This window comes from Erinaceus europaeus, chromosome 3, assembly GCF_950295315.1.
Source record: "Erinaceus europaeus chromosome 3, mEriEur2.1, whole genome shotgun sequence".
NCBI lineage: Eukaryota > Metazoa > Chordata > Mammalia > Eulipotyphla > Erinaceidae > Erinaceus > Erinaceus europaeus.
The window spans coordinates 68,952,139-68,969,456 of record NC_080164.1 but is presented as its reverse complement, the minus strand read 5'-3'; the positions used below and the strand labels follow the sequence as shown (position 1 = coordinate 68,969,456).

At 41.0% G+C, this 17,318-nt stretch overlaps 1 protein-coding gene across 4 annotated transcripts in view; it reads right to left on the bottom strand.

The window, feature by feature from the left end:
* Positions 1-17,318, bottom strand: part of RFX8 (regulatory factor X8) — an 85,304-nt gene that overhangs the window by 27,515 nt on the left and 40,471 nt on the right. For 2 of the 4 annotated variants that reach the window (XM_060187429.1, XM_060187430.1), the window contains exons 5-9: positions 14,302-14,365; positions 9,113-9,223; positions 8,239-8,316; positions 5,791-5,904; positions 2,957-3,107 (exon numbers count right to left, since the gene is read on the bottom strand). In XM_060187429.1, the coding sequence (XP_060043412.1) occupies positions 2,957-3,107; positions 5,791-5,904; positions 8,239-8,316; positions 9,113-9,223; positions 14,302-14,365 (518 nt within the window). The remainder of the gene's footprint in view (positions 1-2,956; positions 3,108-5,790; positions 5,905-8,238; positions 8,317-9,112; positions 9,224-14,301; positions 14,366-17,318) is intronic. The other 2 variants (XM_060187431.1, XM_060187432.1) reach the window with 1 other exon arrangement.

Here is a 17,318-nt window from a genome sequence, read left to right as displayed (position 1 = left end):
TCTGGGGGGGTGTGTGTCTGAGAAGGCAGCAAACAATGTGGAACTTTTATAAGGATCAGGAAATAACTGTTGAGCACCTAGTGACCCTGTACCTACAGGTATAGGACCTATAGTGCTGGCCCAGGAGGGGTGGGAGAGCCAGCACCGGACAGAGATAGAGGAAATGATGGAAAAACCTCACTAAAACTAGGGGGAGAAAATGCCTATCTTTGGGAGTATAAAACAAGATACTCATACAGAGGACATGCTGGCTGGTTATTTACTATCTATTTATTGGATAGAGATAGAGAGAAATCAAGAAAGGGGAGACACACACAGAGAAATACCAGCAGCACTGCCTAACTAGTTGTGAAGCTTCCCCCAATGCAGTGTGGGGGGGGGGGGTCCAGGGGCTTGAACCTCATCTTTGTGCATTGTAACATGTGTGCTCTACTGAGTGAGCCACCGCCTGGTAACACATGCTGGCTCCTTTAAGGACCGTGGGGCAGGGGGCAGCAGGTTAAGTGCATGGGGTGCAAAGCGCAAGGACCAGCATAAGAATCCTGGTTCAAGTCCCTGGTTCCCCACCTGCAGAATATCGCTTCACAAGCGGTTAAGTAGGTCTTCAGGTGTCTATCTTTCTCTCCCTCCTCTCAATTTCTCTCTGTCCTATCCAGCAACAACAGCAATAACAACAATAATAATAACAGGGCAATAAAATGGAAAAAAATGGCCACCGGGAGCAGTAAGTATATCTGTGGTGCGGGCATCGAGCCCCAGAGATAACCCTGGAGGCAAAATAAGTAAATAAATAAATAAAATAAAGGGCCATGGTGGGTAGATGTAAAGCCAACAGCATAGTTCAGGCTCCTAGCAGGAAACTACAGGTAGCACTGAGCGATCTGGCAGTCAAATAAAAGAAGGAAGGTTCTAGAAACTCAACAAGGAGGATGGGTTGCCAGCACAATAGTTATGCAAAAAGACTCTCATTCCTGAGGCACTGAGCTCCTAGGTTTAATCTTCTACTCCACCATAAGCCAGAGCTGACCAGTGCTCTGGTAAAAAAAAAAGTCAACAGGGAGTTGTATGTAGATACCCATTACCTGGAGGTAAGAGATTGCACCAATGTGTCAATAACTGTCACGTTAATTCTTATTTCTCTAATAAAATGGCACAAAAAAGATTGTGAATCTTATGAAACAAGGTTCATTTTTCAATCATGCTAAGCACTAAACATTGTTAGAGCTTAAAAAAATAGTCAATATGGAGACAGACACCACAAAAGTGTGAGAGTCCTGGAGCAAGAATGAAGAACACTACAGAAAGGTTGGAGGGACAGTTCATGAGTTAGGGCATGAGCCCCAGCACCATATGGATGTGCCATCGTGCCGGGGGATACTCTGGGGTTAGGGTGTCTCCCCCTCCCTGTCTCTATCTACTTGAATGAAAGAGTGACCCAGGAGTGGTGAAATCACATATGCACAAAACCTTTCCCATATTTGGGAGCTACTCTCTTCCCTGATTCAGCTTTCTGGTTCTTTTTCCAACCATGACATCATCTCCCCAGACAACTTGGATCCACCTGCATATCAGATGTCAGGCTCAGGAAAAAAAAAAACAAAACTAGTATAGTCACGGGCCCTTTGGAATATAACTAAAATATGCCTATTAGCGATCTACAAAACAGAGACCCTCCCCAACTCTCCATCTGAACTGTTCCAGCCTTTAGGTTCATGATTGGTCAACAACTTGTTTGGCTTTCTATGTTAATTCTCTTTTTAGCCACCAGGTTCCAGATGTTAGCATGATGCCAACCTGACTTCCCTGAACAGACAATCCCACCAATGTGTCCTGGAGCTGATTTCCCAGACCCTTTCCCCACTAGGGAAAGAGAGAGGCAGGCTGGGAGTCTGGATCGACGCCCATGTTCAGCGGGGAAGCAATTACAGGAGCCAGACCTTCCTTCCACCTTCTGCATCCCACAATGACCTTGGGTCCATACTCCCAGAGGGTTAAAGAATAGGAAAGCTATTGGGGGAGGGGATGGGATATGGAGATCTGGTGGTGAGAACTGTGTGGAATTGTACCCCTCTTATCCTATAGTTTTGTCACTGTTTCCTGTTGGTATAAATGAGACCCTTTCTGTTTCATTTGGTTTAAATCCCCCCTGCTTAACACTATTCTATTTACATAACCACTTAATTCTATTTACTGTTAACAAGTTCCACCCTCCCTCCAGGGCATTTGTAGTTCAGTGATAGGATTCTTGCCTAATCTGCCCCCTCCTTGTCACACTCTGATTGTCACCAGTCACTTTTCTCTCCACCCTCTCTATGTCACATCCTGTTTCCACCTTACTTGGCAAGTATATATAAAGACAGCATTGTGAGTAGTACTGTACTTTGAGTTTAGCTTAGCTCGTCTTAGATTGTGCTGCGTCCTGCATGAATAAAGAGATACTGCCTACAGCTCAACTATGAGTCCCTGGTCGTCTGTTACCTGCCCGTGAAGCCAGCCCGACGAAAACAACCTAACCCGTCGAAAACGACAGTTTCCTTTTTACAAATAAAAAATAATAATAAAAAAAGAGGAATTTCTCAGGTGGAGCCACAGTCTTTGCTGCCTTGCTGAGGAGGTGACAGACCATAAGGAGCAGGGAGGACATCAGAGGAAGAGCCCCAGTCAGTCCTGTCTGAGTGAGTGGTGGGGTGAAGAACTTGCAGGGTGCTGTCAGGAAGTGGTTTAGGAGGTGTGCCCTAGAGTCAGCTGGAGGCCCAGATCAGGTGCAGGCTGTTACTCATAAGGGGGTAGGGACTTAAGGGTGCAGGTGAAGCAGTGCAAACTCCATCCCTGGCACTAGAGAAAAAGCCAGATCTCAACACCGTATTTAAGTTGAATTACACACAATTATTGCAGGGCCCCTCGCCAGTCCAAGGTCCAGATTCTCACAGAATCTGTTCACATCATCAACACTTACCTTTGAGTTTGGAGATCTGTAAGAGGGCTGGAAAACCTTCCAAAGCATTAAGTAACCACAGCTTTAATTTCTTACTGAATAACCGAACAGATTTCAGGTACTGAATAGGGACATCTTCCAAAAAGTCATGAAGGAGAACATCCTCAATTCCCTATAACAAAAGTGTCAAGAAGTCAGCATGGGTGTCCTCAAGTGGCCAGGGGCCAAATGTCACCTATGCCACCAACACAGATAGCAGGCCCCCATCTTGTCTAAGGAGAAATCACTATTCACTGCTTGCTGTTTGAATTTTTGAATTTTTTTAAATTTATTCCCTTTTATTGTTGTAGTTTTATTGTTGTAGTTATTGTTGTAGTCACCATTTATTGTTGTAGTTATTGTTGTAGTCACCATTGAGGTCATTGTTGTTGGATAGGACAGAGAGAAATGGAGAGAGGAGGGGAAGACAGAGAGGGGGAGAGAAAGACACCTGCAGACCTGCTTCACCGTGTGTGATGCGACTCCCCTGCAGGTGGGGAGCTGGGGGCTTGAACCGGGATCCTTACACCGGTCCTTGCGCTTTGCGCCACCTGCACTTAACCTGCTGCGCTACAGCCTGACTCCCTGAATTTTTGAATTTTTTTCAAATATTTTTAAATATTCATGCCTGAGTTAAAAATGTTACAACCTCTATGCCTCCTAATTGTATATGAATCAAACCAAAATATTTAAGGATTGAATCCAGTATAGTCTTCTTTTTTTTTTTTTTTTTATTCCACCAGAGTTAGGGATAGGTTGGGTGTCTGAACTGTGAATCCATCCCTCTGGTGGCCATTTTTTCTTTTTTCTTTTTATATTTTGTTTCTCAGTCTATTGATATGACAGAGAGAAATCGAGAGGGGTAGGGGAAATAGAGAGGGAGATAGAAAGACAAACACCTACAGACCTGCTTCACTGCTTGTGAAGTATTCCCCCCCCCCCCCGCAGGTGGGGGGGAGTGGGGACTCCAACCCCAGTCTCCACTTAAAAAAATTTTTTTAATATTTATTTATTTTCCCTTTTGTTGCCCTTGTTTTTCTTATTGTTGTTGTTGTTATTTATGTCGTTGTTAGATAGGACAGAGAGAAATGGAGACAAGAGTGGAAAACAGAGAGGGGGAGAGAAACAGACACCTGCAGACCTGCTTCACTGCCTGTGAAGCGACTCCCCTGTAGGTGGGGAGCCAAGGGCTCTAACCGGGATCCTTACTCAGGATCCTTGCGCTTTGCTACACCTGCGCTTAACCTGCTGCGCTACCACCCGACTCCCCCCAGTTTCCACTTTTTAAGCTCTTTGCTGACAACTTAGAAGCAGTAGATCCGTTGCCTAAATAATCAAAGTAAAATGGAGTTGGTGTATTACACCAAAATAAAAGATTCTGGGGCAGGGGGCAGGGGTGAGGGATTCAGCTCCTGGATCATGATGGCAGAGGACCTAATAGAGGTTGAATTATGTGAAAAACTTGGAAATGTTATGTACAAACTATTGTATTTCACTATCAAGTGTAAACTATTAATCCCCCAATAAATAAATTTAAAAATAATTAAAATAAAAGTTAAGGGAGTCCGGCGGTACGGCAGCGGGTTAAGTGCACGTGGCGCAAAGCGCAAGGACCGGCATTAAGGATCCAGGTTCCTGCAGGGGAGTCGCTTCACAAGCGGTGAAGCAGGTCTACAGGTGTCTATCTTTCTCTCCTCCTCTCTGTCTTCCCCTCCTCTCTCCATTTCTCTCTGTCCTATCTAACAACGATGACATCAATAACAACAACAATAAAAAACAAGGGCAACAAAAGGGAAAATAAATATTTTAAAAAATAAAAGATAAATAAAAGTTAAGGTTCATGACGAGCTTAGGAACACATTTATACAATAAAAATACATTTATATCTGACACTTCAAATACAATAATCACTCCAGAGGTATATCTTTTAAAAAAATCCTGGTAGTTATAGGCATTCCAAATACTCATAAAAAAAAAAGACTTTTGTGGAAATTGCCAGTTGGGTGTACATGTTACCCTGCTCAAGAACCCTGGTTAAGGGGAGTCGGGCAGTAGCACAGTGGGTTAAGCGCAGGTGGCGCAAAGCACAAGGATCCGTGTAAGGATCCTGGTTGGAGTCCCCAGCTCCCCACCTGCAGGGGAATTGATTCACAAGTGGTGAAGCAGGTCTGTAGGTGTCTATGTTTCTCTCCCCCTCTCTGTCTTCCCCATCTCTCTCCATTTCTCTCTATCCTATCCAATAATAATGACATCAGTAACAATAATAATAACTACAACAATAAAACAAGGGCAACAAAAGGGAATAAATAAATAAATAAATATTAAAAAAAATTTTTTAAAGAACCCTGGTTAAAGTCCCTGTTCCCCACCTGTAGGGGTGAAGCTTCATGAGTTGTGAAGCAGTGCTACAGGTGTCCCTCTTTCTTTCTCCCTCCCTCTCGCCCCTCTCCTCTTAATTTATCTTCTCCTCGATCCAATAAATTATATATATATATATATATATATATATATATCTCCACAGAAAAACCTTTGACTCACTTTATAACATTCACTGGTCACTGAGACTGAAGGTCAACACATGTATTGGCTTTTTCCCTATGTGAGGTAATTCTGATTCTCAATGAATTAAAAAAAAAAGAAAAAGAACAGCTACTTTAGAGAGAGGTAAAAAAGCTTGTGGTGCATCAAGTTCCCTGTTACTCCTCAAAGGGCCTGAAGCCCACAGACTACAGATAGGGAGGGCTGTGGTTCTAACCTTTACATCTGGAATCAATTTCTGGATAGGTTACAAACCAGTGAGTCAAATATCACCTTACCTTGTACAACTGTACATCATAGGACTGAAAGAGCTGGCACACATCAGGCAGTGACATAAGCATGACTGTGTCATGCTGCAGGGATTTCCAGAAGGAAGTAAGCAAATCCTCCACCTGAGGTAAGGAGTAGGAAGTACCTTTGAGAACTATGGTGGTCCCATCTTTGGGAGGGTGGGGACACAGAACTTGGGTTGTGGGTGAAGTGAGGAAACTGTGCTTTGTAATCTTACCATCATGCAATCCATTATTAATTACAAATAAACAGTGGTTTGAAATAATAATAATAATATAGTACTGAAAATTCATGCTATGCCAAGTGACACTAACTGCCTTCATGTACTCATCCAGTGTGATGTATTCCCTGCAAGTAGCGGGGAGCTCTGCCTACCAGCTTTGCCTAGCTGCGTTGTAGCAACCTATCAGAGCATGGGCAAATTGAACAGCACAATGCAGAACTTAATTCTTCACAAAATGATGGGGATGGTCACAAGGGGGCTCCTGTAGACTAAAACAGAATGAGGATGCTCATGAATTGATTGCCTCACTCAACTGCTTTTCAGTTCAGAATGAAGTGTGACACCCATGTCATCAACCAGACCTCCTCCTGGACAGCAAGTTAAAATTCACCTAAGGAATGTCTAGGCAAGAAGAAGGGGGACATTATGAGATTTTACTTAAGCGTCTTCTTTAAAGGCATGTGGACAACTTGTGTTGAGGAAAGGGTTAAAAAAAAAAAGGTGGTGGTAGATAGCATAACTTATACAAAGAGACAGTTATGCCTGAGGCTCCAAAGTCCCAAGTTCAATCCCGTGCACCACCATAAGCCAGAGCTGAGCAGTGCTCTGGTAAAAATAAATAAATAAATAAATAAATTCCCTTACTTTATGTTCACCTACACTGACTTTTCAAATTCTATTGCTAAAGCAGGTATCCAATGTGAGTTGTCAGTTTATGTAGACTCTTAGCGTTTTGGATATGATGCAGGTTATCTATTATAAGTCACTGTTACTCTAACACTATGACCAAGTTAATGACTCTAAACAGTGCAAACTGTCAAGGAAGTATTGGGCCATGAAAAAAAAAATTTCCTCCCACATTTTGAGTTTGTTGAACCTCTGTTTTACTCTCAGAGTCAGCAGCAATGTGGTGTCTTGTCATTCTCCATCCATGTTTGGGTTCCCAGTGCAATCTAATCACACTGCTATTCTAGGACTTGCCACATTGTGTCATATTTACTGGCTTATCTGGCTTCTTCTAGTACCAGAATAAAAGTTTTCCAAGTTGTGTGAAGAATATCTTCACAGTTTCAGAATTAGTGCTGACAAAGGGTTAGAATTAAGTTAACACTTGAAGAGTAAATGCAGGAAGAAGGACTACATTAAATATCTAGTGTGGAGGGATTTTTAAAAATATATATATAGCACAGCTCTAATAATTTAGGGACATTATTAGTCAGGGACCAGTTCTAGATAGGGACATTTTGAAGACTTATTGGTCTCTACCTCCCTATAATTTATATTAAGTATAAAATGTTCTTTTTCATGCTGACTGAATATTATCACCCTAATTTAAAGTACTTAGAACACTAAAACATCAGGAAAACTTTCATTTATTTGTATACTTTCCCCCTGGATTTTATTTATTTATGTTTTTGCCTCCAAGGTTTTTGCTGGAGCTCAGTGCCTGCATCATGAATCCACTGCTCCTGGAGGCCATTTCCCCCCTTTTTGTTGTTGTAGCCTTGTTGTGGTTATTATTGTTATTGTTGATGTCGTTCATTTTTGGATAGGACAGAGAGAAATGGAGAGAGGAGGGGAAGACAGAGAGGAGGAGAGAAAGACAGGCACCTGCAGACCTGCTTCACGACCTGTGAAGCGACTTCCCTGCAGGTGGGGAGCTGGGGGCTCTAACCAGGATCCTTACGCCGGTCCTTGTGCTTCGCACCACATGCGCTTAACCCGCTGTGCTACCACCCGACCCCCTGGATTTTAATTTTATACTACAAAAGATGAAACTTACAATGTTGCCCATAACAAATTCTAGAATAAAGCCCAATTATGTAGTACCTATATCCGATCACCTCCCATGAGTTCTGCTTCTTTTTCAGTTGGTGTATGTTAATAAAATGATTCTCTGGGATGTTAAAACTTCGTGTGCAAAAACAAAAACAAAAACAATTTCAAGTGTGAATAATATTACCAATATAACTTTAATCAAAATTAGTGGAGCTTAGGGCCTAAAAATAGCTGCATTTATATCTAAAGTATAAAGTTAGCTATATTAGCATCTTGGAAGATTTACAAATGATTAAACTGAATAAAAATATCACTATAAGGAACTCACTAACTGAGCACTCCAGTGCGTTAGAATTGCCACTCGATGGGTTTTTCAAGTTCAATGGCTAGTAACAACTCATTAGTGCTTGAATTTTACAAGCAAAAAACATACCCTCTCCAGTTCCTGGTTCCTCACGTTTTGTAAAATGTCTTGACAGTAGTTGCAGTATTCATCAGCAAGAAATACAATCTAGGAAACATTTGGAAAAATATTTCAGATTTTAGGTCACTTCTAGAAGAAGCTGATCAAAGACCCTCTGAAGCCCTTAGAGTCTTCTCACGTTACCAATCACCAGTGACAAGCGCTAAGCTCTTCCTTAGGGCTACATGGTTTTTAGTTATGTGAAGTAATGTTATTGGCTGAAGCGGATGTAGTTTTACCTCTGATCTCATATTATGTTTCCACAGTCTGTACTTATCACTCACTACAAAGGCAACTGATAGTTTACTCCCTCATTCTCAATATCTTCCTTCCATGCTACTCATTCTCATATCTAGAAAATCCATATATCCATTCGTTGCTGTTGTTTGTGTATGTGGGAAGGGTTACTATAGGAACTGATAAAGTGTTCTCAGGTAGTCATTCTGAAACAAAGGAAAAAGATTTGGGGGTAGGGGGTGGCGGGTGGGACTTTGAAATCCTGGTGCTTGATGGTGGAAAGAACCCAAGTTGGAGGTGAGAGTATTTTGTTGACACCTTTCATGGTATGATGAGAAGCTGTACCCATGGTCAAAAAAACTAGTGTAAACCATTAATCCCTCCTTCCCCCACAAAAAAAAAAAAAAAGAAGAAGAAGAAAGAACAGTAAGAAAGGGAAAGGGGAAGACCTGAATTTCTTCACCAACACTAACCCCAAGAAGAAATGTTGATATTCATGAGTTTGAGAAAAAGCAAATATAATTGAATCTGGCAAAACAAGAAGGCATTTGTTGTGCTAGGTCTTGAAGGGATGAAAAGTTAGACTCTCCCATGGGTGTAAGCCTACCATTTTATAGGAGTATTTCTTTGCCAATTCTTGCTCCCAGAATGGACATCTCCTGAATCCAGACAAAGGTGATGCACCTGGCTCTGTCTTTATTGGTGAATGATTTTCACACTAGAAACATTTACAAAATGGATTATGTCTTTGAAGTGAATTGCACATCCTTGTATTTAAACCATGTAACAATTATATCACCACTATAGGTATTGTTCTATGTAATTTTTGAGCCATATTTCTGGGCATTTTATTGATCCCAGCAATTTCCTCAGATTTTATCCCAGATGATTTTAATGTTCCTCTAGTAACTCTACAAGCTAGTTATCACAAAAGAATTAGTATTTAATACATTACTCAAATGCATCACTCTTACAGTCATATATTTCAAGTGCTGTATAATCACATGAGGAAGTACTACACCTCACTCATCATTAGAGCTGTGCAAATTAGAACCACATTGAGATTCTACCTCACACCAATGGAAATGGCCTACATCAACAAAACAGGAAATGATAAAATGTTGGCAAGGATGTAGAAAAAGAGGAACTCTATTACACTGTTGGTAGGAATGCAAACTGGTGTAGCCACAAAGAAGAACATTATGGAGAATCCTTAAATAAAAATAGAAATACTTTATGATCCAGCAATACCACTTTTAGGCATTTATAAAAAAAAAAAGATACAAACACTAATTCAAAGGGACCTATCACCACCATGTTCATAGCTGCATTCTTCACTGTAGCCAAAATATGGAAGCAACCTAAATGCCTATTGACAGATGATTGAATAAAGAAGTTATGGGACATATTCTAAATGGAGTACTACTTGGCAATTAAAAAGATAATATCAAGCTAGAGGCAATTATGCTTACTGAAGTAAGTAATAAAGTAAAAGGCAACTACTGAATGGTTTCACTCATATGTGGAATATAGAGAATTGAAACTCACGAACTTGAAAAAAAAAGTAGCTAACCCAGCTATATAATCTTGGGAGAATAATGGTGGTCATCCTTGGGGAGGTTGGGGGTACTGAATTTTGCTGGTGGGAGTTAGTTGGAACTATACCTCTATTATCTTATAATCTTTTAGAAATATTTATCTATCAGATAGAGACAGAACTTGAGAGCCAAGAGGGAGAATAAGAGGCCTGTAGCCCTACTTCACTACTCATGAAGCTTTCCTCACTACAGGTGAGGCCCAGGGGTTTGAACCTGGGTCCTTGAGCACTGTAATATGTGGGCTCTACTGGTGTGCCACCATCCAGCCCCTATCTTACAATCTTGTAAATCACTATTAAATAACTAATTAAAATATTTTAAAGGAAATTTAAAAACAAGGCTGTACAAGTAATACAGTGGTAGTATAGTAGTAAAGTATTCATATAGAAATATGATATAGTGATAATTAGTACATTAATGGAAAATATTATCTGTAAATCACATTATACTGCAAGCACATTTTTACCAACCCTTATCCATGAAACTATCCCTCCTTAAAATTATATTCTGTATGGGCTATTTTGTCAATATTTTTTATTATCTTTTTTTAAGAAATCTTATTTATTTATTAATGAGAAAGGTAGGAGGAGAGAAAGAAAGAACCAGATATCACTCTGGTACATGTGCTGCTGGGGATTGAACTCAGTACCTCATGCTTGAGAATCCAATGCTTTATCCACTGCACCACTTCCTGGACCACTATTACCTTTTTTTTAATTTGCTTATTGGATAAAGACAGACAGAAATATGGGGGGGAGGGGAGGAGACAGAGAGGGAAAGAGACACCTGCAACCCAGCTTGACCACTCAAGAAGCTTCCCCCCTGCAGGTGGGGACTGGGGCTTGAACCCAGGTCCTTTCACACTGTAATGTGTGTGCTTAACCAGGTGTGCCACTGCCTGCCCCATCATGTCTATGTTATAAAAATAGTTAGCTGTAGCAGAAATCTCAGAGTTTAACTAACAAGGAAACTGAGGGGCACAGACTTTCTTTTAGAAGAACAAATTATAGAATGGTAAAAAGTATCCATCAAAGAAGAATGCTAAAGAGATTTTCTGATCCAGGTTTCTTGATGTTTGTCGTTAACGGAATTTCTATTGATTTTACCTAGTCTCCTTGTTTACAAAACGTCTGGCTGGTTGTTAACAGGTGCCCAGTTAAGGGATTTCCAGGCATTTCTTTTTGTCACAACTTCCTTCCCCTTAACGATGAGGTCTGGAGAAGTGTCAAGAGTTGGAACTGATTGCACCAAAGTAAAAGACTCTAGGGTGGGTGGAGGGGAGAGAACAGGTCCTGGAAAAGGATGACAGAGGGCCTAGTGGGGGTTGCGTTGTTATGTGAAAAACTGAAAAATGTTCTGCATGTACAAACTATAGTATTTACTGTAGAGATTAATCTCCCAATAAAGGAAAAGACAAAACAAACAAACAAAAAGGAGTTGGAATTGGTAGCCCACAGGCCTTGAGATTATACAAAATAAACTTATCTGTAACTCTGACCTGTGGCTCCTTCCCTGAAGAGTTTGGACTTTGTGCGCAATAGTGTGACCTGAATAGTTCTTGAGGCATCAAAGAATTGCACCCAACTAAGGACATTCCGACAAAGACTATTGTAATCAAGGTTTAACACATTCTTGATGTCTCCCACATCTTGAAAGTCATTTGTGCTTTGACAATTGCTCCTGAATTGTGTTTTTACCTAGAAGCATCTTTGATCTTCGTGTTCCTTTTGATGTGATGTGATTTTAATACTCTGCCTAGAGTTCTGATCACTGGCACACCTGACATTCTCCCATCTTGAGGTGTTTAGGAGTTGTCCCTTCAGATTCTTCAGATAAACTATGAAGTGATTTTCTCTCAACCCTGAGATGCTTTGGATTTCAGGGTCCTGGTATCTGGCTACGGTTTTCTTACCTGTGTATACACCAAAGATTTAAAAAAAAAAAAAAGCCAGCAACATGGCAGAAAGCAGAAGTAACTTTCTTTTCTTGGGTCATCCATGCTGCTGTACCTGATGAGGCAAGGGGGGAGTGACCACTCCTGCTTTTAATAAAGTACTTTGATTTTATTTATTTATTCCCTTTTGTTGCCCTTATTGTTTTATTGTTGTAGTTATTATTATTGTTGTTATTGATGCCATTGTTTTGGATAAGACAGAGAGAAATGGAGAGAGGAGGGGAAGACAGAGAGGGAAGAGAAAGATAGACACCTGTAGACCTGCTTCACCGCCTGTGAAGTGACTCCCCTACAGGTGGGGAGCCAGGGCCTCAAACTGGTATCCTCACACTGGTCCATTAATGCTTAGTGCCACATGTGCTTAACCCACTGCGCTACCGCCCAGCTCCCAAGTACTTTGATTTTATGGTACATGATGTCATCAGAATTTTCTGAATCACATTTTAATTAACTCCTATTTAAATTGAGTGGGATCGAACTCATTCATATGAGTTGGAAATTGAGCTACAAAATTTTCCACATTGGACTACAATTCACAGAGGGTCTCCCTTTTAATTCTCTTCTCAACCTAAAGTTCTCAAGTGGTGTCCAAGTTAGAACCTGAGTCCTCATAGAAAGCACAAACTCTACTGGGTGAGCTAATTCTATGCCTCTCTGCTAGTCTGTCATAAGAAAGAACAACAAACAGGAAACAAACATAGGCCACCTTTCCCATGAAGCCTTCTCTAATCCATATGGCCCATATTCCTTCTTTACTTCCATTTTGATTCCCACCACTGAGAGCTTTAAATGTCTATCAAAAAAAAATCAGTTTTTTAAAATTTTTTTATATTTATTTATTCCCTTTTGTTGCCCTTTTTGTTTTATTGTTGTAGTTATTATTGATGTTGTTGTTGTTGGATAGGACAGAGAGAAATGGAGAGAGGAGAGAAGACAGAGAGGGGGAGAGAAAGAGAGACACCTGCAGACCTGCTTCACCACCTGTGAAGCGACTCCCCTGCAGGTGGGGAGCCAGGGGCTCGAACCAGGATCCTTACACTGGTCCTTGAGCTTTGCGCCAAGTGCGCTTAACCCGCTGTGCTACCGCCCAACTCCCCTTTCTGTTTTTTTTTTAAGGTAGTATTTATTTGTTTATTTAGTTGATAGTGACAGAGAGAAACCAAGAGGGAGGGAAGTGAGAGAGATAAAGGGAGATAGAGAGCTATCTGCAGCACTCCTTAGGAAGCTTCCCACTTGCAGGCGGGGACTAGAGGCTCAAACTGGGTCCTGTGTATTGTACCATGTGCACTCACTACCACATTTAGAATACCAGTTTTTAAAGTCTGTCTTAGCTCTCCAACTATGAAACTCTTGTATTTAAGGGGAGGGAGTGTGTATTTGCTCACTTGTTTGTTTTTCTTTCACACCTATTTAGCCCTCTAGAATGCCGATCACAAAATAGGGTTTTAAAAAGTTGTTCCTTCAGTGACTCTTACCAAGTCAGTACTCTCAAAACACTATCATATCATTTTGGTCAACTAAAGTCATATTCAACTCAGGCTATCATAGGTTTGCTAGTAATAATTCCAGTGACTGGAGATGTAATTGCACACAAATGTATTGTTAACAATATACCTTTGAAAAATTCAGGTAAGCCAGAAAGACAGCAAAAAGATTATGCCAAAAACTCTCATGACTGAGGTTCCAAAGTTCCAAGTTCAATCCCCTACATCATTAGCCAGAGCTGAACAGTGCTCTGGTGAAAAAAAAAAGATTCAGGGGGCTGGGCGGTGGTGTACCTGGTTAAGTGTACATAGCACTACGTTCAAGGACCTGCTCAAGGACCAGGGATCAAGCCCCCACTCCCTACCAGCAGCGAGGATTCTACCCAAGCAATGCAGCAGGTCTGCAGGTGTCTCTCTCTCTTTTCTCTCTATCTCTGCCTCCCCTCTCATTTTCCTTCTGTCCTATTGAATAAAATGGAAAGGAAAAAAAATGGCCGCTGGGAGCAGTAGATTCTTACTGCCAGCTCCGAGCCCCAGTGTCTAAAGCAGCCCAGCCAAACAGTTGATATATAGCTGAATAACATGCTTCTTGAAAACAGGGGTCTCATCTGTTCCAGTACAGTGAATGACACATGCTAGATACTTAGCAGTCCTGGTTGAGGCGGTGAGTGGTGGACACGACAACATTACGCATAAGGAAAGAACTGCACCTAATCAGGCGATTACTGAATATTCCAAGATCTATTACGGTAAAACTCACTGTTCCTTCTTGTTGGATAATGTTGCTATAATTAGCAGATTTTTCAAAGGCAACAGCATCTCCACTGTGGCATAAAAGATAACAAAGAAATAATTTTAGTTAGGTCCCTATTCCAGAGCACAGACTAAAGTTTCTATTGTCATAAGGTTATTATTTACTCATCTATTTATTTCTACCAGGGTTTGGTGCATACATGATTTCACTGTTCCTAGAGGCCTTTTTTTTTTTTTTGGACAGAGGTTGAGAGAGAGAGAGAGAGAGAGATGTGGCCCAGGAGTTGGTACAGTGGATATGAGACAGAAAGAGATAAAGGAGGGGAGAGAAAGAGAAAAAGAGAGAGGAGGGTGGGGGAGACATCTGTAGCATTGCTCCACTGCTTGTGAAGCTCCCCCTGCAGGTGGGGATGAGGGCCTTGGTCTGCCACAAGCTTATTTCTATGAGGTAAAATATATATTTTTTTAATTTCAAAACCCTTCTCAGTGTTTTTAATCAACAGCTGGTGATTATCACCTGCTCAAAATTTTTTAAAAACCCATTTTTTTTGGTAACTGGGACAACCAGGTATTTATTTTTAAAGGCTTAGTCTCTTCAGAGGTATGCATGTGATGTAATCATGACTAAGACCTTGCAGAGAGAAGAAAAATCACCTTATGCCTTCTGATTTGGAGCATTTGGAATCAATAGTATCACCCGAGTCAATGATTGTAGCAGAACTCTGTGGTTTTTCACAGAAAAGAGACACAGGATGAGTCCTAGAGATCTAAGTTCTATTTTGCTATGCCTCTCAGAATTATATTTTCTAATGGAGATAGTTAATGTCATGGAGAAGAGATTCAGCCCTTTCTTTGTGGTGCAATGCTTTCCCTTTCACTGTGGATATTTGAGAAATTGGTGGCCTAGCGATCCCAATATACTAGAGGGGTAATGTCTCTTTCCCGGTTTCCCTGCCACTGTCACAGCTGCGGCCACTCTGTCACCCCAAAGCACATGTTCATACCAAACATTTCACTCCATATAAACACACAAGAAGGGAGCAGAACCCAACAACATTATACACAAGGAAAGATTTGTGCTAATCAAGAAGAGCATTAACTCCCTGCTTCTAAAAAGCAAGGTAAGCTTTCTAAAAAGCTAAGAATAGCCTAGGAGTGAAGTATGGGGGGGTACAGAAAAAGGCTTTCATCTGTCATAGGAAGACCCTGCATGTTTTCCTAACCTCTCCAGAGTTTCAGGAGCTCTCTTCTGGTTTATGCCAGTCCTTTTTCCAACTCAGGCCTTGGAAAATGGGGCATAATGCTTGATAGCCATCTGCTCAATATTTTCTCATTTTTAAGGCTGACATTTTCAAGATCTCTGTCTCTCTCTCTGTCTCTCTCTCCCTCCCTCCCTCTCTCCCTCCCTCTCCCTCTCCCTTTCAGTTATGCTGACCCAGATAGCATTAACTTCTTTTTTTTTTCTGTTGTGGGCTTTGAATTTTCCACCAGAAATTGGTTTTATTTGATGCTACCAAAACTCTTGCAACTTTTTAATTAGAGACAGAGAAGGCAGAGAAGCAGAGAAAGAAAGAGTGAAAGAGAACATAGCAACAAAACATCCTTTAATGTAGTGGGGGCCAGGCTCACATTTGGATTGTGCACTATATAAGTAAGCTATTTCACTGGTCTGGATGTTTCTCAATAAACAAAACAAAACAGAAAAACAGGGCAGACTGATTCAGGGTCTGGATACAGATTAGAAAGCCACCCCATCACCTTTTTTTTTTTTTTAATACTGAGGTGGGACAGGGAATGGCTCACCTAGATGACGCACACTTCACTATATTTGAGGATCACATCTGTTCCTGATGTCTGTTTCCACACCACCTCCTCCACCAAAGTACCAGTATCACTCCACCAGAGTCTACTAGACCCTCTCCACCCTTACACCTGTCTTCCTTCCTCTTTGGTCAGTTCTGTGGTGAGAGATGAAGGATTTGTGTTCATCAGATTTTGTCTACTCTACTTTATTTCTTTTAGATTCCATACATAAGCCGGCATTTATCCTCTTCTTTGGAGTTTTCCCACTTACTGTAATCTCCATCCAGTTCTATTCATGTTGTAGCAAAGTGCAAGATTTCATCTTTTGTCAGAGATGAGCTGCCTTCCATTATGCGGATATACCACAACTTCTGAACCTACTCATCTGCTGCAGAGCACCTAGCTGTTTCTGCAACTTGGCTTTTGTAAATAGTACTGCAGTAAATGCAGGGGTGTCAGGGGTGCATGTACCTTTTCTGACACTTTTTTTGTTTGCTTTTAATACTAACTTAAATTTTCTTTTTGTTGGAGCATCACCACTGCAGGCTGATTTTTCAGATCAAAAGACAAAGAGATAAAGACAGAGACAGTGAGACAGAAGGAAAGACAGCACATAACTGAAACCTCCTTCAGTGCAGTGGTGGGCCAGGCTGGAACCTGGATCACGTACATGATAGAACAGGCACCTTCCCAGGCAAGCTCTCTTGCAGACATTCTATTCTAAATTTTCTGGGGAAAAAAAAAACTTCATGTAATTTTTTCATACAAACTAAACCAATTTACATCCCTACCAACTATGTAAGTGTCCCTTTTGAGTCGCTTCACAAGTGGTGAAGCAGGTCTGCAGGTATCTATCTTTTTCTCTTCCTCTGTCTTCCCCTCCTATCTCCACTTCTCTCTGTCCTATCCAACAATGATGACATTAATCACAACAATAATAACTACAACAATTAAAAAAAAAAACAAGGGCAACAAAAGGGAATAAAAAAAAAGTCTTTTTCCTCCATACCTGCACTAGTACTTACAGGCTGGGGTTGAGTGGGGTTTATGTCAGCTGAAGTACAGGGTGCTAAAGAAATATGTTGGGGACCATCTTAGCCACTTTTCAGTTTGACAATTTAAATGTCTATAATCTGGCAGCTTGTGACTGGTTACTTCTTTTTTCCCCTTTTGCCTTCAGGGGCTGGGTATCTGCACTATGAATACACTGCTCCTAGAGGC